The 25,286-nt window shown below is 39.7% G+C and overlaps 5 protein-coding genes across 6 annotated transcripts in view; 2 read left to right on the forward strand and 3 right to left on the reverse strand.

The window, feature by feature from the left end:
* The window catches only part of trip10a (thyroid hormone receptor interactor 10a), an 18,426-nt gene extending 13,609 nt beyond the window's left edge, over positions 1 to 4,817 (reverse strand). The window contains exons 1-2 of the mRNA XM_017306124.1: positions 4,560 to 4,817; positions 3,411 to 4,440 (exon numbers count right to left, since the gene is read on the reverse strand). Of these exons, the coding sequence (XP_017161613.1) occupies positions 3,411 to 3,434 (24 nt within the window). The 5' untranslated portion in view covers positions 3,435 to 4,440; positions 4,560 to 4,817. The remainder of the gene's footprint in view (positions 1 to 3,410; positions 4,441 to 4,559) is intronic.
* Positions 4,396 to 8,649, reverse strand: LOC103468738 (hemicentin-1). Its single transcript, XM_017306125.1, has 10 exons — positions 8,290 to 8,649; positions 7,187 to 7,462; positions 6,784 to 7,089; positions 6,369 to 6,668; positions 6,021 to 6,272; positions 5,546 to 5,899; positions 5,230 to 5,463; positions 4,913 to 5,137; positions 4,591 to 4,823; positions 4,396 to 4,440 (listed from the first exon to the last, which is right to left on the reverse strand). The coding sequence occupies exons 1-10, from the start codon at positions 8,372 to 8,374 to the stop codon at positions 4,396 to 4,398; spliced, it is 2,310 nt and encodes a 769-aa protein (XP_017161614.1). The 5' UTR covers positions 8,375 to 8,649.
* Positions 8,650 to 8,712: 63 nt separating this feature from the next.
* angptl6 (angiopoietin-like 6) lies at positions 8,713 to 14,602 on the reverse strand. Of its 2 annotated transcripts, XM_008416019.1 has the most exons (7): positions 14,405 to 14,602; positions 12,775 to 13,223; positions 12,543 to 12,680; positions 12,248 to 12,452; positions 10,320 to 10,513; positions 9,853 to 10,123; positions 8,713 to 9,767 (listed from the first exon to the last, which is right to left on the reverse strand). In XM_008416019.1, the coding sequence occupies exons 2-7, from the start codon at positions 13,195 to 13,197 to the stop codon at positions 9,583 to 9,585; spliced, it is 1,416 nt and encodes a 471-aa protein (XP_008414241.1). In that variant the 5' UTR covers positions 13,198 to 13,223; positions 14,405 to 14,602; the 3' UTR covers positions 8,713 to 9,582. The 2 variants fall into 2 exon arrangements, with proteins under 2 accessions (XP_008414241.1, XP_017161521.1); XM_017306032.1 differs by lacking the exon at positions 14,405 to 14,602 and having other exon boundaries at positions 12,775 to 13,907.
* Positions 14,603 to 15,570: 968 nt separating this feature from the next.
* On the forward strand, positions 15,571 to 21,419 carry LOC103468877 (suppressor of SWI4 1 homolog). The gene is made up of 14 exons (XM_017306126.1): positions 15,571 to 15,800; positions 16,041 to 16,211; positions 16,302 to 16,403; positions 16,491 to 16,541; positions 16,731 to 16,901; positions 17,080 to 17,156; positions 17,370 to 17,477; positions 17,580 to 17,703; positions 17,786 to 17,864; positions 18,057 to 18,186; positions 18,272 to 18,429; positions 18,515 to 18,924; positions 19,024 to 19,037; positions 20,340 to 21,419. Exons 1-14 carry the CDS (start codon positions 15,786 to 15,788, stop codon positions 21,280 to 21,282), a joined length of 2,553 nt encoding a protein of 850 aa, XP_017161615.1. The 5' UTR covers positions 15,571 to 15,785; the 3' UTR covers positions 21,283 to 21,419.
* A 637-nt stretch (positions 21,420 to 22,056) lies between these two features.
* On the forward strand, positions 22,057 to 24,602 carry eif3g (eukaryotic translation initiation factor 3, subunit G). Its single transcript, XM_008416018.2, has 10 exons — positions 22,057 to 22,138; positions 22,224 to 22,270; positions 22,803 to 22,891; positions 23,040 to 23,099; positions 23,187 to 23,291; positions 23,572 to 23,767; positions 23,858 to 23,968; positions 24,052 to 24,188; positions 24,323 to 24,429; positions 24,505 to 24,602. Exons 1-10 carry the CDS (start codon positions 22,116 to 22,118, stop codon positions 24,518 to 24,520), a joined length of 891 nt encoding a protein of 296 aa, XP_008414240.1. The 5' UTR covers positions 22,057 to 22,115; the 3' UTR covers positions 24,521 to 24,602.
* The last annotated feature ends 684 nt before the right edge of the window (positions 24,603 to 25,286 follow it).

The following is a 25,286-nucleotide window of genomic DNA, read 5'->3' on the forward strand; positions in this document are numbered from 1 at the left end:
TTTTTTTTTTTTTTTCATTTTAGTACTCACCTTAAATGAACCTTCATACCATATGATTGTTACAAAGTGAAAAATTGTTGCTGATGATTATCATTAGCAAACACAAAATAGTTGCAGGATTCTAMAGCTAATAATAAAGCAGTGAAATGGATTAATAAAACGAAAGACATGAGTCGTCATTTYATAATGAAACTTTTTGTAGAAGTAATTTGATTCTTTCATTTCCATTTCTGCTTTTTCTTACAGTGTTYATATGTTTAAACCAAATTTGAACTTTGCTCCATAAGGCATGCACATAAAATTCTGCACTGATGACTATCTAAGTAATGGTGAACCTAGATATAAGCGCCAATGATCTGTGAGAATTAAAACCAAGATAACTTTTGCTTTCCACACAGAAATAAGTGAAACCAAAACCTTTCCCATTGATGAGATTTTTGGTTTTGGATAAACTTCAGAAGCTTTTAGTTTCTTTTGTATTAGGAAATACAACCRTTTCCCATAAATATTTCCTTTGTGCATATAAAGCAACAGCTGGAATGACCTGTGTGAGAGTATTTCAGTGAAGTGCAACTCAACAGGCAACAAGAACATGWTCAAATAATGTTACTCCCACCTCCATTGTCTTATCTGAGGGATATGATGAGAATCGAGTCACATTGAACAGGTGTGTGGCCCTAATTTCCCTGTCAAATTATCGAATAAAGCTAGACATATACTCATGTTTTCTGACATTTACAAATAAATATTCTCATGGTGGGGAAGAAAAGGTAGAAATTGTCTTTATTTTTTTAAATAAGCTGCTTGGGTACATTTAATCTGCTTTATGGTATTGTAATTTGATACTTAGGCGGATAAATATGCGTAATATTCCCAAGAGTTCATATCCTTTCATTTCACCACAACATGAAAGTGCAGATAAAAAGTTGTGTGCTACGGGAAGCTGCTGCCRCAAGCATTTTGCATGACTTCGTGTATTATTTGCATATTCGGTTTTTGGATTGGTTTTCAGTTTGTACTACAGCATTGCAAACTAGAAACGAAGAGGAAGGTTTGAAACTGCCTCAGCAGATTGAATGTGTGTAGTAGGCTCCAGATGTTAAACACTGTTGTGTTTATGCATTTTTTTTTTTTGCAGTTTCACACACACAAAAAAAAAACAGCTTCGTAATACAAAGAAAAGGTGCAAGAATTATCACATTCATGCGATCTCAGGTAGATAGATGGGCCTCAGGTAGATAGATGGGCACTTGAACATCAAGATAAAACCTCCTATCCTAATGCCTGTGATTGAGAAGCTCCAATCAGCATTCTTTTTGTCCCACTAAATGATTTGGCACTTTGTAATCCCACAAACATATCTGCAAATGTAAGTTKTAACAGATATTCTWACGCCGTTTATCTCAGGGTACGACAAAGGAAGGCTTTGTTTCTTGCACACTTTTCACATTATKGAAGAAAACAGCAGTTTTACTGGATGTTTTCCACCCCCTTCTTTGGCCCCAGGAGAGTAAACAGCATTTCCAAAACATTTCAAAGGACTCCAAACAATGAAAGTAGCCCTAGTTTGATCTACAAGTAAAGTCCTGGACATTCTCTAATACAACAGGGAGAGATGCAGCAACTGTGGTTGCACCATTTTTCTAAAAAAAAAAAAAAAGCTAAAAGACACTGGAAGAAATTGGATCTACCCCCATCTTAAAAAGGAATATTTAATTATACCCACTTCATTCAAAATACTAWGGCTATATTTAGAAATGCAAGCAATTTTAAAACGTTGAAAATGATGTGTATATAAATCGGTGTCCTGTGAAGCCGCAGCACTGGTTAGACTATTTATTGCCTTTTATCATCACCCTAAAGCCACAGTCAAAACTAGCTTTAAAAGGTCTTCATTTAGGCGGTTAGAGCTCAGATGATTTTCATAAATCAGAAGCAGTTCTACAAAGCAACTTCACACAGTCCTTTTAACATATATATATATTTTTTTATAATAAGAAAGCTACAACAGTTAGCAACAGGTGCTCAAACGCCTCCATATCTGAACCCAAAKAAAGTATCCAACTTCCTTTGAAGTCATTCAATGCTGGAAGGAGCCACCCAGGATGTGGCGCTTTCCTATAAAAAGTTCCACAAGTGTTTCAGTCCTGAACCATTCATTCCTGCAGAAAATTAGGGACATTGGGCCTACTAGACCTGATCGACGGGAGMTGAACTCRCCATCACAACTAAAGCCCCAGAACTTGTGGTCTTGYACTGCACCAACCAGCATCTTAAAATAGCCACCGGATTAACAACAATCAGGAGAACAGATGCCAAAGAGCTGAACAGGCCCTGCGCTTTGACTCTGCAGCCAAACATTAACAAAACCAATTATGCAAACAGGAATGTGAATGACCTGGCGGGCCAGGTTGGACCCAAAACACACAAAAATGATCAGAGGTTAAATATTTTTTCCCACAGGCCCATGGAACATTAAACTGCACCTTTAACTATTATGTGCAGAATTCATTCTAAAAGCTCCTGCAGAAACTTTGTGCAATGTAAAAGGAGCTTCCCTGATTTTTTATTTTAATTTTTTWAAGTAGGGCAAAACTAATTAGGCTGTTGCACCATTGCATAGGATGAAAAAAAAAAAAAGAGATGGAGAACATACCCAGGGGGAGAGAGTAATGAGGCCAAAACCTCCTTTCCCTCCTCTTTGCAATGCTCCACTTTACACATTAGGTTCTCTGAGAATATACAAGTGGCAAAGCTCGTTTTGTTAAGGTTCAGGACAGTGCCAATCCTTTCACTTCTGCTTCCAAGAAAATAGCTTATCGTCCACGACAAGGCTGTGCTGCCTCGATTTGGTTTTAATCTTGCACAGGGCCCTTCTATGTGCGTTCAGAACACAGAAATCAGCGCTTTGTGGAGCCAGCAAACATGCCACTCAGGTAGATGCGCCTTATCAGTGATGAGCCATTGTTGCCAAGTCGCATCACAGCAGACGATTTCATCTCTATGGAAGCCAAGTGTGACAAAATGTAAACAGAGAAGAAAAGACACAACCCTCATACAGCTGAAGTACCCGCATGCAGAACAAATTGAGTTTTGACACTGCAGGAAATCAATCTCCATACTTTTTGCCTGAACCGTGAACACGACATCATATGTCCCATCACTTACATGACTAAAGTCTAATGTAAATTAAGTGTATTTATTGAAAAGCTGCAAATACAAAAAAAAACAAAAAAAACAACAACAACAACAAAAAGGGCAGCGCTCATAAATGCTTCGTTTTGAAAAAAAAAAAAAAAAAAAAAGTTAAACCGATTTGCCAAACTTTGTTCCTCTGCAACTTCGTCAGCGTGAAGAACAACAGTGCATTACAGTCACCCTGGCTAGACTTCTTCTCACGGTGGACTCACCCAAAGTTCTGTGCCCCAGTCCATGTTCTTTGCCAAACTGTTTCCTGAATACAAAGAACTTCTTCCAAAGTTATCCCAGCCGCCGCCGCAGCAGCAGCAGCTCGGAGGACGGACGGCCCGCAAACAAACACAATCCCGACTTGATCAGTCACCAAGTAAACACCAGGGCGATCCACTGATTTACACGTTTTCTTAACAAAACGTGTAAATCGGCTTCATAATTAAACCAATMAACTTTCGCTGGTAGCCGTTGTTCTAATAAGTCCAAATATTTTTCATAGCGAAGGAAACAGAAGGACAAAGTAGCTCGCGTATCCGCGTCACTCCCAAATCCCAGAGTTAGCGCGCTGCCTTAAAGGGCCAGCACACTCACAAAACCCGCCGGGCCTGGAAACTGCGTTACATCCTGAGGGCTYGGATAGTGTTACATTTCTATTTCCTTCAGCCTCTTCTCCCAGCAGATATCAGCAWGTTGAAAGTTTCTTTTTAATAGCCAGTAGTTAAAGTCAGGAAGAACAGTTCAGAAAGAGATACAGTGTTTCAAGTTAAAACAAGTAGCATAAATTACTCAATTTTTTTTAATCCAGTATTTTGAAAGGTGTACTCTGATAAAAGTCTCATATTTTAACACATTCAAGAACCAACTATGACAGAAAAAAAAATACAAATGCAGTGAAATGAAAGAGTTAAAAGTCTATTTAAAAGCTGAAATACAACAGAATAACATAAGAAGGACGTTGTTGTGAGATCAATTTCTTGGCGAACATATCTGTCAGGCATACATTTCTTAACACATCATTGTTTTTAACAGTATTAACGTTTATTTACAGGCTGCTTAATTGTCTTCAACTCAAGCTTTCACCATTCGCTTATGTTGTCCCATTCTCTACAGTGTATCTGGCTTGCAATGGGAAATTATATCGTCCATGTTTTTTGCGGCCCCTTAGTATAAAAACAAGTACCAAAACTACAACGGCTGGCAGGACTAGTAGTAAAACCCACCARTACTGGAAGTGGTCAGTGGATTTATCTGCAAAAGAAGAAAAACAAAACAGCTGAAACAATAGCTTGTGACTCTTTGYATATTTTTTTCATCCTTTGTGACATTAGCAATATTAAAAAAAAAAAATGTCCTGCACAGAATAATACCTTGTAACACCAGAGTGGTTGCTCTTGTCACTTTCCCAACTTTATTCGTGGCAACACAGATGTAACGGCCTGCATTAGTAGACGTGGCTCCTGTGATGGTAATGATCCTCTGGCGCCCCACAGTGGACGCCCGAACATTCTCTGCTAACGAGTCGTTACATTGGATCTCGGGCTTGGGGTTCCCGTCAGCTTCCCAAACTAAAGACACATTTCCGTCTACAACAACTCCYGTGKTTGTATCTGGCTGTGTGAACTCTGGRGGGTCTATTGAATGGAGAGAAAAATATTAGACTTCTGAAATCATGTTGAAGTTGTTTGCAGCCACAGTGGGCAGCTGTAAAGTTTTGACTTACATAAAATGTCCAGATAAAACGTGTGCTCAGCTGTTCCGTGTTTGTTGGATGCTTTTACTGAATAGTTTCCACTCTCGTGTTTTTCCCAGCGCTGTGAAAAGTGCTCTTTTCCGTTTTTAAACCAAATTATGTTAGGGAGAGGCAAACCCTCCGGATAACACAAAGGTTTCAGCATGTCTTTTACTTCAACCTCATACAGCATCTGACAGAAAAATCTAGGAGCATCTGTGAAGAAACATCAAAATATTATTCAGAATRATCAACTTTTTTTTGGCTTTATCGTAATAAAATGTAAAAGTTCAATGTTGTAGACCTACATTCAACTGTGATGTGGACATCAGTGTTAACCTGTCCCATTGAGTTATGCACTGTAGCTGTGTAGATCCCAGATTCMGCCCTGGTAAGGAGCTTGAATGAATCAATCAGTGTACCATTGTAATGCCACTCAATAGCAGGTGGAGGGTTCCCATCAGTTTCACATGGCAAATCATTCAGGTGGAAGCTATTTTCCACACCAGCATAACTAGGGCAATTTTTGATGGTCGGCTTATCTGCAGAAAATATAGGATTCAGTTATTTAAACATGACTTGGTAGGTATAGAAACACTAAATATAACGCGGTGAAGAACCTACAGTGTACAATGGCAGTGTAAGGTTCTGAGGCCATGGAGGGGGGCACCGCAGGACCAAACTGAAACTCTGCCTCGCATCTGAAAAGTGATCCATTGTCACTTTTCTTGACAGTGAAGGTATAGATAGATGATACATTGCACAGTCTCACGGTGGAGTCGTTAAGGCATTCTGGGAGTGGCGTCACGCCAGAGCTTTTTAGGTYATCGGTGAGGACAGTTTCATCGTCTTTATACCACTTCACCAAGAGCTTTTTTGCAGGGGCCACACTGTAAATGTGGCACTGCAGCTGATGCTCTTTGCCTTCTTTCATCGGACCATTACCCGCTACAGAGACCGCCACAGAATCTGGAAGCTCTATAACAAAAAAAAAAAAAATGAATAAATAAAACAACACATTTTATAATATTTCCACCACCGAATGAAAGAATTTCCAGGTTATAACAGATGAAAGCAGAAGGCGTGGTTGAGTACTCACTATAAAGAGTGATGTTCGGTTTCATTTTGCATTGTTCATTAGATTCCAGAGTGACAAAGCAGAAAGGTTCCACGGTGAAATCTTCTAGTTTCTCGATCATCCAGGTGACACGAGGAGGTGTACCAGAAGTCTCGCCAACTGCAAACTCCCAGCTCATTAGAGCAGCGTCTTTGATGGTTGTGCTGCAATTAATCGAAGCTGAATCTCCATATTTCACATAAACTTCGGCGGGCGTCACAGTTAAGCCGCAATCTGTCATTGAAAAGCAAAAATTTTGAATCATAACTTTGATTTGGTGCACAATAAGACATGTTAAGATTACATAGAAGTATTAGTATGAAAGCATACTTTCAGGCGTCTCGGGGGTTGGAATGGCTGGAGGGTCAGTTGTGTCATTTTCTTCCATGTCAACAACAATGTGCATAATTGTGTTTCCCAGAATATTGGTAGCTGTGCATCTGTAAATTGAACTTCTGTTGACCTGGGTAATGTCAAGCCTGTTTGTGGTTTCCAGCATAGGCTGTTCATCAACGGTCCACTGATACACAGGAGGCGGGTTCCCCTCTATGTCACAGAGCAAGGTTGCATTGCCACCCATGGCCATAGTGATGGTCTTGGTAGAAGAATTTGTCCTGAGCTCAGGAGCATCTAAAAAAAAAAAATGCCAAGTGAAAATTTATGTTGGTTGAAATTCTAATAACTGCTCTTTGGAGCCAATCATGTTAAAAATATAATATTATTGTCAGGCAACATTTTTACTCACAGCGTGCTGAGAGATTATGTGTTGTAGAAATGACAGGATGTTGTAATTTTAGTTCCTCAAATTTCAGTTGAACTTCACATCTAAACTCAGCAAATTTCTCTTCCTGGCTGATGTTGACGCCCAGTAAGTAAGAAAATGTTTGTGACTCTTCAATCCAATCCATAAAGGACTTAAAGGTTTTATTATTTCGGTACCACGTGACAGAGATSTTTTGAGCAGGGGCAACATCAAAGACGTCACAGTGCAGTTCGTAGTCTGCCTCCAATTCATTTCCATTTCTCATAGAGAGCATAACCTTTGGGTTCTCTAAAAAATAATAATGATGATAATAATAAAATTATGTTAGTGTTCATAGTAGACGTTTCTCTGCAAGGCTTTTGTCTCTAATTGAAAAGAAACTTACTGTATACTGTGATTTCACGGCCTTCACTGCATTCATAGGTTTCGTTTAGCTTCATTTTGCACTCTGCCCTCATTTCCAAGTCTGACACTATTGCAACACAGGAGACAACACCATCCTTTTGCGTATTTTCACAGCATGTTTTTCCAAGGCATAGGCTCAACTCCTCAAAATCTTCTTCTGTGGTGTTGCAGCTTGCATGAAGTTGTGTTCCATTTTCTATGATCACAGGAGCATCCAAGGTCAGGATGGTCGTCGGGGAGCAGGTGAGGTCAGCCCCTGTTGATACGGAAATAATTATATGAGGTAGTATTTGCTGCCCTCTAGTGGTACTGGTTATGCTGCACCTTTTCTGCCACCTTTTCTGAAGTTGACAGAAATGGTGCAAATTCTGATATTCATTTTGGTTTAACGATACAGACAGACAAAATAAATAATTCTCAAATTTATTTTGCAGGCTACAATAAACACGTGATTGACTGTCTAATTCACCTTTGTGTGACCTTAACCGTCAGAATATAGGAAATACCTCCTTACGTTCAGTTGACACAGGAAAGGCGAATTAATTGATCWTTTCTTTTTTATCTAGGAAAGCTCAAGCATTCAAAAAGCAGTCTCATGTGAGTACAACATGTATTTATGGAGCTATAAACTGTAAATAAATGTTCTTGTGCAGTCAAAGTAAAATATACTTTATCACCACACCCAATTTCTGCAGAAAGCCCAAGACATATGTTTAGCTTTAGGTGATATGTGAGTGTTTCAACACCTACCCCTCCCACTAGAATCACATTATTTCACTCCTATAGAACAGAGAAGTGAAATACATTCACTTTGTAAACCTTAATTCTCACAACCATCAGTTGTCTAATACCAAAGTTGTAAGAAATTATTTCTTTAAGCTTAATTGTCTTTAACAGAATTTTCCATTTCTACATAGTAGCCAGTTGCCTCAAAGAGTAACTGAAACAAAAAATTATAATAATAACGAAAACAAAACAAAAAAATCTACTTCGACATCACATCCTTATCCCTAAAATAGTAATAAACAAACTTTAAAATAGTATGAAGCAATCACACAGCCTCAATGCACTGTTTCCACTCACCACAAGGTAACAATGAGAGCAGGAGGAGGCCCAACATCACGAGAGGCAGCATGCCGGACTGACTCACAGGTGGATGGGAGCTCATGAAGGAGATGAAAAGTGTTTAGGGAGGATCCAAAAAATTTTGTAGCTGGATGAGATAAATCYCGGCCGAAAACTGGCCTCAGCACGTGCCGACAGTTGAACAGCTACTATAGGAAAAAGAAAGCACRCTACCGGGTAAATAATCCGCCCTCTTGCACAGGAAACAGGAAAGGCTGGTGCAACCGTTCTTTTTCTCTCTCCGCCCTTTAGTTCAGCTTCTAGTGATGTTTTGTTTGATGAAACTGTGAAAAATGAGGTCACAAAATTCCATAGAAAAGGTGTAAATGTAATTTGTAAAATACGTTTGCAGAGTTCTCAACCTTTGAGTGGACATCAAAGCATTTTTTTATTGTGTTTATTTTTAAGAAACTAGTACAACATAGGTTTTGATCAATACTGCCTTCTCTTGAAAGTGGCTGAACAAGCTGGCCAGTCAAAGCTTCAATAGGTTACTTTAAGAGACTAATGCTATTGCCAAGATGTAAATCTTTATTTGCTTTAAGGTTTCCATATCTGTTGTCTAAATGCTAATCCAATGACTAAGTTGGTACATACTGGATAACATCACACAGAATCTCATTGATAAAACTGGAGTGAATCACTGACCACTAATGGTAGCCAACAGAAATAAGAAATCTGGTGACGCGGCATGAAATCAACAATCTGTCTCCATGTAACAATAAAACCAGTGATGACTACAGAGAGAAGGGCATGTAGGACACAATGCAATTATTAAGACTGACCAAGAGAGAAGCAGCAGTTTTAAAAAGAGACAGAGGAAGAGTGATCTAATATGTAAAAAGATCTAGAAATATTCTAACCACATTCTGTAGCTGCATCAATGAACCAACCAAACCTCTGTGTAGAGCTGAGGCGATAACACCAAAAATGTCAAACAACCACGGAGGGATCAGGGCGTCAGAGAAAACTGTCTAAGTCCACAAGCAGCAATGTGGGGAAAAGTGTTTTTGTTTTCACTACAGCCGCTTTCAATTACTTGAGTCAGATATATCTGAGCAGAGAGAGAAGGAAACATCTGCGTCACACCAATGACTTAGTCATCATTCGTAACTCAACGATTTATGTCAGCTAAGGCATTTGTGTTAAAACATTTCTGTAACTATGCATTTGATTCATAATGTTTAACTTTCTCTTCATCTTCTTTATCCTTGTCAGTGCTATCCCTTGTGATTTCCTGCAGTAATGCAGCTAGGTGGGTTTGATCATCATGGAAACTTTCTTCAGGGAGTAGGACCCTCCATGGAACTCAGCCCAGTAGACCCCATCTTGGTAGCGGCTTCGATAATGTCCACCCCGATACCACACGCCATTCAGATTGGAGTGCGCGCACATGTGATACCACCAGCCTCCTTTCTGGTAATGAGCGCAGTTACCTGATGATGCACGAAACACAGTTATTGACACAAAAAGTCAAATCATTACAGAAAACTGCTGGGCAAAGACAAGATGGCGACAGACCTGGATAGCTGTCCTTGTCACGGTCCAGTGTGGTGAAGGCCTTGTTGTTGTGCCATGACAGGGAGTCCCCTGCATTGCCGTGGTATTGTCCCAAGCGCAGGCGGTACCAGTCGTTCTCCGGTTCCAGGTGGAAGCTGTCATATTCAGCAGACACCTGCCGGGCCTGCCAGTCTTCTAAGACCACCCGGAGTTTGTACTTGGCCTGCTGGGTCAGCCAGTAGAGGTGTTCCAGGCCAAGCCAGTACTCACCATTTAGGTTTCCAAAGCCTTGCTGTAACAATGCAATGCAAAAAAATTATAAAAATTAGGCTCAATTTCTAKAACTTTTACTTAAGTAAGTAATCTAATACACCTCCTGAATGACTTACTTCTAATACATCTGTCTGTCAATCAATCGGTCTGTCTGTCTGACTGTCTGTCTCTGTTTTATCTATCTATCTATGTGGTTCAAAGTTGTTTGGCGTTACCTTATACTGCTCCCAAGACCTGAAGAAGTTGACTGACCCATCCTGTCTCCTCTGGATGACAGTCCACCCACCCTGAGCCTGACTCTGCTCACACCAGGCCTGAAAGAGTCGGTTGGGACTCTGAAGATGAATCAGGTAAATCCCACTGGTGGTCTCGCCTGAATCCAGAACATGCTGGCAGTCCCGCCATGGCCCTAAACAAAAGAGATGTACTGTATGCAACCAATGTTATACTGTTACAATACCTTGCACAATAGTTCATCATGTGTTTTATTGAGATGTCGTGTGACTGGCCAACAGAAAGTGGTGTGATTGTGATATAAAGGGAAAATAGYACATGGTTTTCTGAATTGTATACAAGTGCAAATCTGAATTGTTCAGATGAGTGCAGTCCCTCTACRTTAAATGTTTAGAGCCAAATTTAAAGTTAATACTGGCATATTTACTGCTTCTCTGATTATTGCTCTCCTTGTCCATCAGATTAGGTAAACTTCAAATGTTTATTATATGAACTAACCYTGTTTTAAACTTCTTTTCTAACAARCCTATGAGAGATTTACAAGATAACTATTTTGAYCCTGAAATTAAATTACACACATGTTATTTTTCCTTACTAATTAGTGAACTGGTTGCACTAGGTTTCATTTTGAATATTTGTTTTGGGTGAACACTTTTCACTGGGGTGTTGTTCACACCCTCGACTGCTACAGCTCTGTCATTTTTTGTTTATATGGTCATATTTTCACTTTTACTTTTTATATCACAATTTGTACTTGTCTTAAGTATGTTTTTTTTTTATATTAACACATTTCTTTATAACAAGCAGGGTGCCAGTTTTGGCACTTTTTTCCATAGTGAATTTAAACAAGCTTTTACAGAAAATTRCAATGTGTGTGACACTAGAGCAAATTGCCAGGAAGAAAACGCTAGCTAAAAATCACACAAATAATTAGCACTGAGGGAAAACTTCAGGTAGGAGAACCTTAGAAACTGGAGAAAAGGGGATGGGAAAACACAACCACAGAAAGAACCAGTCACTTGGAAATGTATGACAAGGACTAACCAGTATTAGCATCCTCCATCTTTCTTCTCATTTTGTCTGGTTAGAATGTATGTATGATTACAAGAGGAGAGAAAAATAAGCCTGACCTACCTAAACTCATACCATCAGGATTTGAACCGGTTTGCTGATCTTTTTACTAGATCCCTGTGGAAGTCAGGGAAAGTTAAAAACTGCACTAAAACCACACTTTTGTTCATAAAATAAAAATGAACATATCTTTTTTTCTTTCAATTGACAATGGTATATCTCTAAATATTTATTTAATAATTTGCAGACGTTTTAGTTGCATATAATTGTGCTTTAGTTGTGCTGATTTCTGAGCTGTGGACTAAAATCCAAGCTTGGGGTTGGTAGAGCGAAACACTGTGCAGCTCCCACTTATCTTCTTGGACGTGGGGAATTTGATAAGGTGAACATAGGAATCTGCATGGACAAAATGCATACACAGAAGAACAACTCCCACACAGTGAAATACTAAAGCGCTACCATGAAGAGCATTTTCACACAAGCTAAATGTAGCAACAAAAAAACCCCTCTTTCGTCACACTTAGGGAGAAAAAAAGAGCCGTGGTCGCTTGCTCTATGCTCAACCTTGAAATAGTTTGTAGCATTGTCCGCCAGATGTGTAATATAAAGCACCAGCAAATACTGCGGTACAAATGTGTCTTCATTATAGAGGCCGTGCTCTGACACGCGCTTGGTGTGTTTGACACTGTTTAGGTTTTCCCAAGAAGATAAGACCTCCATCAGCAGGTCACTGACTCCCTCAGCTTCTGCTTCTTATCTGAGAAAATAAACAACTCTGACAGAAGACCTGCTTATGCACAAAGTTTGGAGTTCAATCAGATGCTCTACTTTGTTGTACCTGGGGATTTAGTGAGAGGGAAGCCAACGAGAGGCAGTTCAGTAGGAGGACTGATAGTAGAGAAGGGCTGATCTCCGACTGTTTCTGCTTGTAGTTGGTGTAAAGGAGCACTCTGGTCCCTCTGAACGTCATTGGTCAGGATGGTGGCCTTGACGCTGTAGTTGCGGTGATCATTACTACGATTTTTGGGGGGTTCAGTCATCGCCTGTCCAGACCAACACAAAATAACGCCTGCTTATTTGCTGACCTTCAGACAGTTAAATGTTAAATATAAAAAACCCAGCATGCTTCTTACCACCGAAGGCTGGCTGGAGTCCCTGCACTGGCACTGTTTCTCCAGTTTGGTGATAACCTGGTTTTGGGAGCTCATCATGGAGGTGAGTGCTCCATATTTCTTCTCCAGTTCCCTGTAGCTACTGGACACCTGCAAAGCCTGTAGTTCCCCGCCACAAGCAGAAAAGCATGAAGATGAGCTCGGTATCTCAACCAATTGTAAGATGTTGCTTTCTACGCCACTCTCGGCTCACATGTGTCGTCGCATTCAGGAGGAGGCTCTCCAACCTTTGGTGCTCCAAAGCCTGGTCCTTCTTATGGGTGACTTCACGCAGCAGCTGGGCGTAAAGTTGGGCAATACGGGAATTCATGCCGCTGCTCTCTTTGCGCAAGGCTCTCACCTCTGCGACAAGAGACCCTTCATGCTCCATTTGACTCTGGAGCTTCCCCAGTTGCTCCTGCTGTCGTCTGAGCGCCAGCTGCAGAGCTGATACCTCTGATTGGTTGGGCATTGAAGAGTGCGTGTTCAAACACAGAGCTCCTGTGATCTTTTGCTGTGGAACAATGAAGGTGTAGGAGCAACGGCCTGCTTTCAGACCCGAGGACGCTCCAGCTTTATGAGTAGTCACGCAAAGGATGAAGAAAAGGGTGAGAGACGTTGCCAGTGTCCTATCCATTAATCAGTCGAATATTTGAGGACAACCTGATGGTGAAAGAGGAAGAMTGATGATGAGAATATATCCCATACAAAGAACCGGCCATCTTTGACAGTGTGCAYAAGGTGATAAGTTTTTTGAGGACATGCAAGGCAAAATAASSGTTTGCAAACCAACAAAAGGTCTTCAAAAGTTTTTGTTTTAAAGAAAACAAAAACTGTGATCCTTCATTTTWWAAATGTTTATTATAAATGRATGTAGTGTGTGTTTTTTCAGAGTTTACTGTTTTGTTGTTATAAGGATTAAGGTTCTTCCTTTCCCCTTAATGCAATCACCCAAACCAGAGAAGTAAATAAAGGATTTATGTCTACATTAGGAAAAATGTTTGACTTTCCCAGAGGTCACCTGACATCAACTTCTGAGAGRACAAGATGGAGATCAAGTTGTGTTATGTTAGTTTATTGTCATTCTCTGTTAAGGCAGTATWTAAACTTAAGAAAATGTCCTTTGAATATGTTTACACTTTTATATTTCATCTTAAGCACCAATCAGTTTATATGTGATGTAAAACGAATSTGTTAAAGTAACACAAAACATGAATGTAAAGAATGTAAATAGTAGCATGGGCAGTAAAACTTTAAATCTGTAWAGGGCGATAATGGTTACATTAAACAGGCAGAAATATTTAAACACTGATGTTATAAAGGCAATATTGATCAAGTTGTGGTGACTGATGGCCCCAAAATCTAATTCTCTTTGGTGTCCCATCAGGGGTGTATTTTGATAAGGGCAATTTGACTAGAAATAAAGCTGGTTTGAATTATCAAGCTCTGGTTTTGTCTTTTACATGTTATGCTGCAGAATTAGAGGCTTCCCTGTTATACCATTTGTTCTTGCATTCCTCACCTTCCTGAAAATTGGCATATCAACAACAAAGAGGATGACAGCCAACACAACACAAACCAAACAAAACCAACATCCATCCATCTCTGGATCAACAGCGCAGATAACCTGACAACACCATGAGCAAAGCGAAAAGGAAACCACTGATACATGATCTTGAATTGCACAAGCGTCTCAATGAAAAATATCCATAGCAATGTTTTATTTGATGTTGWGACAACTGTTGCTCTTTTGCTCTGTTTAACCTTAATTAGAGATAAAAAATATATATATATGCAAGGTTTAAACATTCTTCTGGACAAGGTTGGAYGTTTTAATAACTTACCTTTGCAAATGAAATGTACAACAAATGTCCTTTTCTGCAGCAGCAGCAGTAGCCCAAAGTATTGTCAAAAAACTTTTAAAAGTTTAAAAGTTGCACACTTAGAATGGATGAAATCAAATCTGAAAGCGTATAGGTTTGGATCAAATCAGCAGTCAGGTTTCTCAGAAGCCACATTTGCTCTTGGTCGGCTGAGTTCCTTCTGTGTCAGGATCTCTGAAGAAAGAGATAGGTAATTACAAAGTATCCCAGTGCCACCGCCTTCCTGCAGGCTCAGCTTTGTACTCAGAGCAGGAATCTGAATGTCTCCTCCCTCTGCCATCATCTGTGATCCTGCCTGCCATGAGCTCACTATTACRACAGACAAGAGCACTAAGGCATTGTGCTGAAGCTGTAGCTTCAAGTTATACCCACAACTCACTTTACAGATGAATCCCATCTTCAATGAAGATTAGTTTCATAAAAAAAATAAATAAACATTCAGTTAGGCATTTTTTWAATCTTTGTGTTCAAATTAGAGTTTTTGTTTCTGTGAATAATACTTACATTTTAAACCTTAAATCATATGTTTGTACCTTTCTTGCTATTGCAGGAAATGGGCAAGAAWAATCAAAACAAGACACAAATCACACATGCATTGCCTCTGTCCAAACTGTGAGGAGAGAATCTGGTTTTTAGGGCTTGCTCTATTTCACATAATGTAACTTGTGAATGACTTTGTTATTGCATGGGCTGTTGTAAAGTAACGTTTGACATAGACCTATTTTGGTTCCTCCACATATGAGAGCAGTTATGAATGTTAGTAAGGACAACTCCCAAAAATGCATCTTATTCGTGTGTATCTGTTTCTGATAGTCAGAGATGTAAAGCATGTGGTTTCACAAGTGTTGATGTTTATTTGTTCAGCAATTTTAAAGCACACAAGAGTTTTTCTCTGCTTAAAATATATTAAGATGCATTTATAGATAATTCAATTTTCTTATTTACTCATTGAACTCATGTATTTATTTCTGTTTTCTGTAATACAATAACTAYATGAGTTTGACCTTACGATTCGCACGTCTTCTTTCCTCTAGTGGTCAAAAAGATTTCTACCTTTCATTGTGCTCTTTTCTTCTGCCCTCTTGTGGTCAGACTATAATATATAGCTCGGAACTAGCAAGCCTGAACGAGCGAGAAGCACGGAYATATTAGTGTGCTGCACATAGCGAGAACACCATGTGGAAAGAACGTAGTCCACTTTAAGGCTGATTATTTCAACTTTAGTGGTTTGAAATATTTAGCTGAGGCAGTTTATGTAATCGGTATGGTTAGCTTATATATACTTTAGTAACATTTTTCGAGTTTTTGTGGTGAAACCATTTAGTCGGCTTCAAGTTAAATCATGGGGAAATCAAAGGTAAGTGCCAGACATAGCATGGGAGCTAATGGCTAATAACCATTTACATAGGGGTGCGTATTGACTTGTCTTTGGTARAAGGGCTTGTTTTATGATATCCAGCTCTGGTGGAGAGACATTTATGTATGTGTGTTGGGTTGTAAATTTGCATCACGTTCATAATTCGCGTTGTGTAAGAAACGTGCGTCTTRGATATTTAACCGCAGTAATGAGCTCTGTTCATGTTTCCTTTTTCATTAGACTAAAAACCAGAAGAAATCCCGAGCCCAAGCCGTCCACGTGGCCGAGGATGCCTACAGGTCTGTGCCCCACTCCTTCGTTTTTCATCGGGGTCAGGTTGGAAAAAACGTGGGTCAGCTCGTCCAGGACATGAGGACAGTCATGCAACCTTACACCGCAGTCTCTCTGAAGGTCTGTCTTCCTCTGAAAGCCAGTTYAAGCTTTAACWACCCATTCATCCACTCATCATGTTTGTGCCTTTGTCTTCTTTTTAAAATTCAGGTACGGAAAAAAAATCTCCTTAAGGATTTTGTGTCTGTAGCAGGACCCCTGGGGGTGACCCACTTCGTTATCTTTGGCAAAACTTCGGACAGCATCAACATGGTGAGACCTGAATCTGATCAGGACCTACATACAGTTTTTTCAGTCAAGACTGTGTCACCATCAGTTTAATTTTCTTTCTCCTTCCAGAGACTCGCTCGACTTCCCAAAGGCCCCATGCTTTATTTTAAGGTCCTCAAGGTAAGTTTTGTAACATCCAAGTCAAATTTTCCRGGTTCACATGATGACGCACAGAAACTTGATTGTAAAGTGATGTTTTTCAAGTAAACGCACTGACGAACCCAAGCTACCAAAGCCATTTGATGACCCCCTTTTAATTATAAATCAACATTTATTCAGTACTATTATATTTTATTTTTCCCTTTCCAGTATTCCCTTATCAAAGAYGTGGTTTCATCTTTGAAGAAGCACAGGATGCATGAGCAGCAGTTCACCCACCATCCACTTCTCATCCTCAGCAACTTTGGAGTGGATGGCATGCACGTGAAACTCATGGCCACCATGTTCCAGAACATGTTCCCCTCCATAAACGTCCAAAAGGTGCGTTTAGTAAGATAAAAATCATCCACTTTACATTGAGAACGACGTGATGACAGTATAGTCTTCTGAGTGTCTGTGAAGATCTCAAAAGTAAACGCTTTCTGATTTGTTGTGAAATGGGTTTTCAGCACAATACAAGTTTAAGCCTTGGGTATAACTTTTTTTTTCTCTCTCTTAGGTAAACCTCAACACCATCAAGAGGTGTGTACTGTTCAGTTTTGACCCTGCATCCCAGGAAATTCAATTTCGACACTAGTAAGTAATGATCTGTAAAGGTATTGATCTAATATCAGYGTTTTGAAGTGATGGGCTCAGATGATGACAGATTACGACTTGACACTGTCATGATGTATGTCCAAAGTAAACGCACTGATGCGCCTTCACACTTTGAGACAGAGTTCTGTTATTTATTGATTTGGKTTTTTTTTCMRKYMMMAAWTWARRRKTTTTTTTGTTSTTGTCCTGCAGTAGCTTGAAGGTCGTCCCTGTGGGGATGAGCCGAGGAATAAARAAGCTAATGCAAGAAAAGTTCCCCAATATGAGCAAGTTTGAGGATATCACTGAGCTGCTGGTGAAGTAAGATTCTCTGTTTTCTTCTCGCCGCATTGAAAAAAGCAGATTGCTTCCATTTTACAAAAGTGAAAATTTACCTGGACTCCTTCTTTAACAACTATTCAGGGGAGCAAACTTGTCTGAAAGTGAAGCCGAGCAGGACGGCGAGCACAACATAACGGAGCTGCCGCAGATGTACTCCGGAAGAGGCAACATGCCGTCCCAGCAGAGCGCTGTCCGTTTGACCGAAGTGCGTAYGAAGCGACTGGAATACGTCAAACCCCTCTGCTCCGTGTGGGTCAGCTGAACCTGTTTCATTTTGCTCCTTTTAGATCGGTCCTCGAATGACGCTGCAGCTGGTGAAGATCCAGGAAGGGATGGGAGACGGGAACATCCTTTACCACTCCATGAGTGAGTGAATGGTTTCTCCCAGCTTGTTTCTGCTGCAAATGTCCAGATGAACATGATGACAATAGCATTATGAATTCTATGATTTATCTCTACTAGTAAACGCTTACTGATTCATCCTGAGCTCTTTATTAGCTTCAGGCACATTTGGCACAAAACCGTTTCTCAGTCTGGGTTTTTTTATTTTTGTACCAGTTTCCAAGACAGAGGAAGAAATACAGGAGATCCTGAAGAGGAAGGAGGCAAAGATGAAGGAAAAGGAGGAACGCAGGAAAACACAGGAGCAAAATGTGGCAACAAAGAAAGAGAAACAAGAAGAGAACAAGTAATTTGAACCTAAAATTATTGAGCAATTTTATTTCTCTTTATCGYTAATGCTTGAAGTCTGTAAAATATTTTCATCTTGTAAGGAAAAAGAGTCTGGAAGGCATAAAGAAGAAACGAGCTGAAGCCGAGGAGGACAGTGAGGTGGAAGATCCAGGGATGCAGGACGATCGGCCAGCTGCTGTTGAATCCGATGATGATGTGGAGTACTACAGACAGGCTGTGGGGCAAGAACCAGATGAAGGCGAGTACTCAAGTCAAACAGCCGTGCACCGTTTGTTGCACTACTGTTGCTTTAAATCCTTACAACGTATTTCTCGACAATGCAGGCATGTTTCCGGGGGCCAAGAAGAGGCGGCGTCCAGAGAAATCTCACGACCGCGCCAAGAAGAGAAAACTGTCGCCTGGTAAATCTTCAAAACAACCAGATTCTAAATCACCAAAAAGAAAAGGTGCAATGGGGCAGCACAGAGACAGAACAGGAAAAGCTCCTCACGGAAAAGGATGGAAGAAATCTAAAGATGAGGAGAAAACATTTGGRAACAAAAAGCGGCCTCCAGGAAAAGCATTTGGCTCYAAGAAATCTGGAGAGAGGGAAACAAAATTTCCACGCAAAAACTTTGATGGAAAGAAAAACAAGGGCAAAACATTTCAGACAAAAGGTCACAAAGGTAAGCCTGGCCTCAAGAAAAAAGGTGCAGGCGGAAAGCAAGGCTTCACACGGACAAAAGGAAAGCGCTGAACTTTGCTTTTTTTTCCCCCCTTCATTTGGACTTTGGATGTAGTACCTTCCAAAGGCARCAGAAGGCAGTGAATGTATTTGCTCTTACTGCTTCAGTCTGAGGAAATGTTGTTGGACAGTTTCAAATGAACGAATTGTAAAAAAAAAAAAAAACTACAGAAATGTTCTTTATTGTTTTATAGTTGTCGACTTCAGAACAAAAATAAAAAAAATGTGATAAAATTTACAGCTCTGAAGTTCTTGTCCTTTCATTGACTTGTTCATTTCATTAATGTTAAGTATTCTAATATAAAATAGTGTTTTTGGTTTAGATGAACTTTACTGGGAACATTTGTTTAGCTTCTCGCTGTAACCCAACATTAGGACTCACAGTTGAGAATCAAATTTGAAGAACAGAATTAAGCTTTCAACACAATTAAAAGTGAATGTAAAGTATAAGGATGGGAAAATGACGGTTAAATATTTAGTGTTATCAATCTGATGCCATTTTGTAAATTTCTCTGAAAGTAAAGTAATCTATTGAAGCTAAATTAGAGTACAAAATTGTGAATAAAAGCAAAGAACTGTTCTGCAAAGAAAAACTAAAATCTAGATTAAGATGTATGTTACGACTAAAGAACACTAAACCATGAAGCCAGAACGTTCTGACAATCATTTGTAAATGCTGTTGAAAATGTTCTAACACTTTCAGATCTAAACGTTATCTAAACTGTGATGAAAATGACCCTTGCACATCACACTTTGCTGCCGTCTGTATGTGTGGGCAAACCACACTCTAAAAATAATTTTCAAACTACTTCCCTAACGAGCGTTGAAGTGAGTTTACATCCTTTTTTATGATCGGTACAGATGGCATTCTGAGAACTGAATATCCGCTTGTGTGCTCAGATGTTCTGGAAATMTTTATATTCAATGCTGYGGTCATTTTTGATTTATTAAATGTGCATTTCAATTATTTTGTCATTTAAATAAGTATTTTTATTCCATCTTCTTGTGCATTCCCACTCAAAATCTGCAGATTTGCAATCGGCCATGTCTTCATTTTTAGTTTTTAGTGTAAAGTCACTTTCTACACAACAAAGTTCTGACTTTAACTAGGCTTTTGTATCGCAATATTGGCAAATGGATGGYGCTGGTGTCGTCACARCTCAGTTTTCCTTCTGCATCTTGCACAATGCAASCCGGAGCATAAGGAAGTGACTCTTGTGTTATTCTGAGCTGTTCATCACTCACTTATCAGCAGAGGATGATTGAGGAGCAATTCCTGCCTTGCGCCTTTTCATCAACAAAATATTGAATTACAGCTATAGGAAGTTTGCATGTCTGCCTTTTTGGTAAGCTGAAGTTATTTTTTACTTCTTGATTGAAATCTGTATAGACTTAAATGTCTTACTCCGTTTGTACTTTTTTAGAGAAAACAGGATGGCAGTCAACTTCTCTGAATGTGAGAAGTTCCAGATCGGCCTGCTCCCTGCCATGTACGGGGTCGAGTTTGTCGTGGCCTTGGCGGGAAACACGTTTGCCYTGTGGCTGCTGCTCGTCAGAGAAAAACGCAACTGGCACTCCGGTGTTGTCCTCTCCTGCAACCTGGCCATCAGCGACCTGCTCTACATCCTCACCCTGCCTCTGCTGATTGTCTACTATGCACTGGGGAAACACTGGSTGTTCGGCGAGGCGGTGTGTAAAATCGAGAGGTTCCTTTTCACCTGCAACTTGTATGTGAGCATCTTCTTCATCATGACAATAAGCGTGAACCGCTGCGTGGGCATCGCGTGCCCGTTCTTCGCCCGCTCGTACGTGGAACCTTTTCATGTCAAAGTCATCAGTGTCATCTTATGGATTGTAGTTGGAGTCATCTCCAGCCCTATGCTGAAGTTTGCMTCTCTTTGTAAACACAGTTACGATAACAACACGTTATGTGTGGCTTTCTGTCACCAAATGTCTGACGAGACGTCTGACTTCATCTACAGGGTGTTCCTTGCTGTGTTTGGCTGCCTGGTTCCTTTCATAGTAACTTTTACTTCTTACTGTGTGGTGTTTCGGGTTGTGTGGAAAAATGTCAACATAACGACACTTGAAAAGCGCAAAGTTGCCTTGTTGGTCTTATCAGTGATTGTCCTCTATGCTGTTTCCTTTGTGCCCTATCATGTCTACCAAGTCTATCATCTGTACTTGAGGGTTTATAAACCCAATRACAKWAACTGTTSKGTGTACAAAATGTACCAAGTGTCCAAGGGACTGGCAACGCTGAACATGTGTATCCATCCGATACTCTACATGGCTGTGTTTGACAGTATTAGAGTAGCATGCTGTGGAAAGAGCTCAGAAGACAATGCAGTGGGGATGAGGAAGTAGGCCCTGGTTTCAGACTAAACATAACTTTGCTGCATGTATCTTTGCAAAATGTAAAGATATGTTTATGAATGTAGCAGCTCTGTGCTAAATACATTTAATCACATCTGTTTGTAATAAAGATTTTCCTGTTTTTCAAAGTTTTCCTCATTTTATTACATGTAATTCATACAAATGGGATAAAATGTGTTTTCACTTTTATTTGGAAACTGCAAATAATAATTTGCAGTTTCCAAATTATTATTTCAGTTATTAAAAGACAAAAAACATGTTTCAAACCAAATTCTCTTTGTGAAAAAATTATTGTTCCCCTTGGTAAATATTAAGTTAACTTTGATCAAGCATGTTTTTCAAAGATTTAATGAAAAAATCTGCAAAATCAAGAAAACACTTAATGAGAACTTGTAGGTTAAATTCAGATTTCTGCCCACGTCCCTCTTGAAAATGAGATTTAAATGTCAATGGGGTTTTACCTTGTTAAATAAAACATGGTGTTAAAATACAACATCTTAATTATTTTATTTTCCCCAACCATTATATTGTAGATTTGCTGCACTGAATCAGGAGAATTTCTTACAAAGGAGTTCATAGTTAACCTCTAAAGCTACATGTGTCTGCCAAAGAAGCCCAAATTATCAGCCTTCTACATCCATAGTACAGATACGATGCTTGTTTGCATTGTCTTTTACTTATTAGTACAGGGAACAACATTTTGTCCATAAACTTTTATTTTGAAAGAATTGGCGTCACGTTAGACCTTTATTGCGAAGTTTCAATGCGGGAAGTGTGTGCTGTAACTTCGCGGCCATCCTCTTGAAGCTAGGCTAACGGAGAGGATGCCGTCGATTGAATACGACGAGTAAGTCTCAMWAGTTTTAATTGTTTCTGACTGCATTTACAGTATTTTACGAATATAAAGCTGCATTTCCAACTCTGTCTTCTAGCTCCAAGCCCAGCTGGGCCGACCAGGTCGAGGAGGAAGGAGATGAAGGTAAGGAGTATTTTAGCTTGTGGAGCTAACGCTAGCACAGCWCCGGTAGTTCGCAGTCCGCGGGAGGAGAGTGAGGCCCGGCTAGGCGGCTTCCACTTCCACGTGGTTGTAGGGCATTAAAAGCAAGTTAAAATGTAACCACTGACTGATCGGGATAAATAGCTTTAAAGTGACTTATTYATGACTATCCAAAATGGATCAATTGTTACCAGATAGTTAGAAAGCGGACATGATGATRGGGACCCAGGCAGTGTTTTCCAGCATGTTAAAAGGCTGTCACGGAAGGCTACKTTTACAAGACTCATTTGTCAGTACATTCGTTTTGATATCTGGACAAAGCTAAAATAGGAGACATGACAACAGATGGAGAAGTTCAGCTTTCCTTTTCCCAGTTTGACCACGAATAATTTAAACTGGTGATTATTTTCTTTTTTTTAGTGATTGTCCGACATGTCACTCATGTCTTATTCATAGGGATTTTTAAAGGTTTGGGTTGAAGATAACTATTGAAGAATCTTTTCTTTTTCAACAGGCACTCTGCCATCTCCAAAGGAAACCATTAAAGGAAACATAAAAACTGTCACTGAATATAAAATAGATGAGGACGGGAAAAAATCCAAGGTAATTATTTGATCACATTATGGCAGACTTAAAGTGAAAACATGCAATGCATCCATGATTTTATATGTATTGCTTTGTTACAGTAGTACTCTTATTGATAAAATTATATTTAGTATGTTTTCTTTTTTTGTTTTTTGTTTTAATCTAGATTGTGCGGACCTTCAAGATCGAGACACGGAAAGCATCCAAAGCTGTTGCCAGAAGGAAGGTTTGTATTGAAGGTGTATTTACCTAGTGAYTGATCAACAGTCAAAGTCCCAAATGATGTAATATTTTTTCACTTTTTTTATTGCAGAACTGGAAGAAATTTGGGAACTCYGAGCGCGATGCACCAGGTCCTAATGTTGCTACCACTACAGTCAGCGACGACGTCTTTATGACCTTTATATCCAGCAAAGATGTGAGGATCCGTTGCACTTATTGAACCCAGTGTTTTTCACAGCTTAGTAATGAAAAATAACTTGAGGCATCCATAAAAAGATGAGAGAACACTTTACAGTGGATTAGATGAAATGTTTTTAGTAATCTGATCTTGCCTTCATTTGACTTTGAAAACAATTCTACAAAGATTCTCACCTTGCTAATTAAATTAGCAAGAAAAATGGAGTAATAATCTCTAACATGCTTTGTGCAGAATCAGTAACTTGGCCCCGAGTTGCTAATTTCTCTCATTTTTGCAGGACTTAAATGCTCAAGATCAGGAAGAAGATCCCATGAACAAACTTAAGGGACAGAAGATTGTGTCCTGTCGTATTTGTAAAGGCGACCACTGGACAACCCGCTGTCCGTACAAGGACACCCTGGGTCCCATGCAGAAGGAGCTGGCTGAGCAGCTGGGTCTTTCTACTGGAGACAAAGAGAAGTCTCCTGGCTCTGGTACYATTTGTTCACTATTTAATMCTCAGATTATCATTATTATTTAAAAGTGGTTGTGAATTAAAACGGCTTGCTCTTGTGTCTTACCAGCTGAACCAGAACCTGTGCAGCCGGCGCAAGCCAAGACTGGAAAATACGTTCCCCCGAGTCTGAGGGATGGAGGAACGCGGAGAGGAGAGTCCATGCAGCCTAACCGCAGGGGTGAGCATCAGTGAAGGCGCAAGGACTTTCTGCTTTTCAGTTCTTGAACAGCATCAAAATATTAACCTGATCGACCCTTACAGCTGATGACAACGCCACGATCCGCGTGACCAACCTGTCSGAGGACACCCGTGAGACCGACCTGCAGGAGCTTTTCAGACCATTTGGCTCCATCTCRAGAATTTATCTGGCGAAAGACAAGAATACCGGACAGTCCAAGGTTGGCACTCGCCCTGTTTTTCTGTCTCTGCTGTGTCGATTACCGTTCGTCGTCATTGTGCATTGGGAYTTTTATAGACTATGATCAGAAATGACAAGCACCGGTTTTCTGATCTAATGTCGTCTTTCCTGCAGGGATTTGCTTTCATCAGTTTCCACCGGCGGGAGGATGCAGCCAGAGCCATCGCAGGCGTGTCAGGATTTGGATATGATCATCTTATTCTCAATGTTGAATGGGCCAAGTGAGTTTACACTTAATTTTGTATATTAAGTTAAAAATATGCTTTCTTATTAACTTTTTTTTTCTCTCTTTACAGACCTTCAAACAACTGAGGGATTCACTAGACTTTCAACATGCCTGATTTTGTCACTGTAAAATGTGACTATAATCTAAATAAAGATAAATTGTCACTACCTGATTGTTACTACCTGATTGTTGTATATGCTTTGGCAGAGACTATGATATAAAGTTTAGTTTTACTTAAATCAACCATACACCTAAACTTAGCTGTTTATACTTTAATAGTTTCTTAAAATTGAAAGGGGATTCTTCTTTTTTCTTAAAATTCTGCATAAAACCTTCCCCGAGAGGTGAGCTGTTACACAGGAGCGGCTATAAACATTCATAAAATAACTTGGAATTAGATTATTTCAGTAATTATAAAAGGATAAACTTAATAAATTGCCTAATGTTTAGAAGATCTTAAGTTTATTTTTGATTGTGGTTCTTAACCTAAATTTCTGTTCAGAAAATTATGACCAGCCTGATCATGGTGAAGACTAACTTCTACAGTGTTCTGTCACTAACATAGGGAGTGTAAGCCATTAATCTCTGGGTATTTAAGAATGTAGTATTCAGACAAATTGAGCAAGAATGTGCACAACTAAGCAAGATAATCAGTTTGATGGGATGGTAAACCCACTGTAGAGACTGGAGGTTATCAAGGTGTGGGCTGTGGTTAGAGATGCTCAAGAGCTGCTAGACAGACATCCAAAATATGGCCCACACTCTGTTAAGAGGAGAAAACAGACGGAAGACAAAAGTAATTTGGAAGTTAGATTGAACAGTGAGGTTCAGTTTGAAGTTTCCAGATTATTT

This window comes from Poecilia reticulata, linkage group LG8 (genome assembly GCF_000633615.1).
Source record: "Poecilia reticulata strain Guanapo linkage group LG8, Guppy_female_1.0+MT, whole genome shotgun sequence".
Lineage (NCBI taxonomy): Eukaryota > Metazoa > Chordata > Actinopteri > Cyprinodontiformes > Poeciliidae > Poecilia > Poecilia reticulata.

Bases quoted from the DNA above. Each gene is read 5' to 3' on its own strand.
- angptl6 (XM_008416019.1), bottom strand. From the start codon at position 13,197: ATGGATAGGACACTGGCAACGTCTCTCACCCTTTTCTTCATCCTTTGC. The intron at 12,681-12,774 runs GTGAGCCGAGAG...GGGGAACTACAG, and splicing joins TCCTGAATGCGACGACACAT to GCTTTGCAGGTGTCCAGTAG. The intron at 12,453-12,542 runs GTAAGAAGCATG...TGGTCTGGACAG, and splicing joins ACTCCAGCCAGCCTTCGGTG to GCGATGACTGAACCCCCCAA.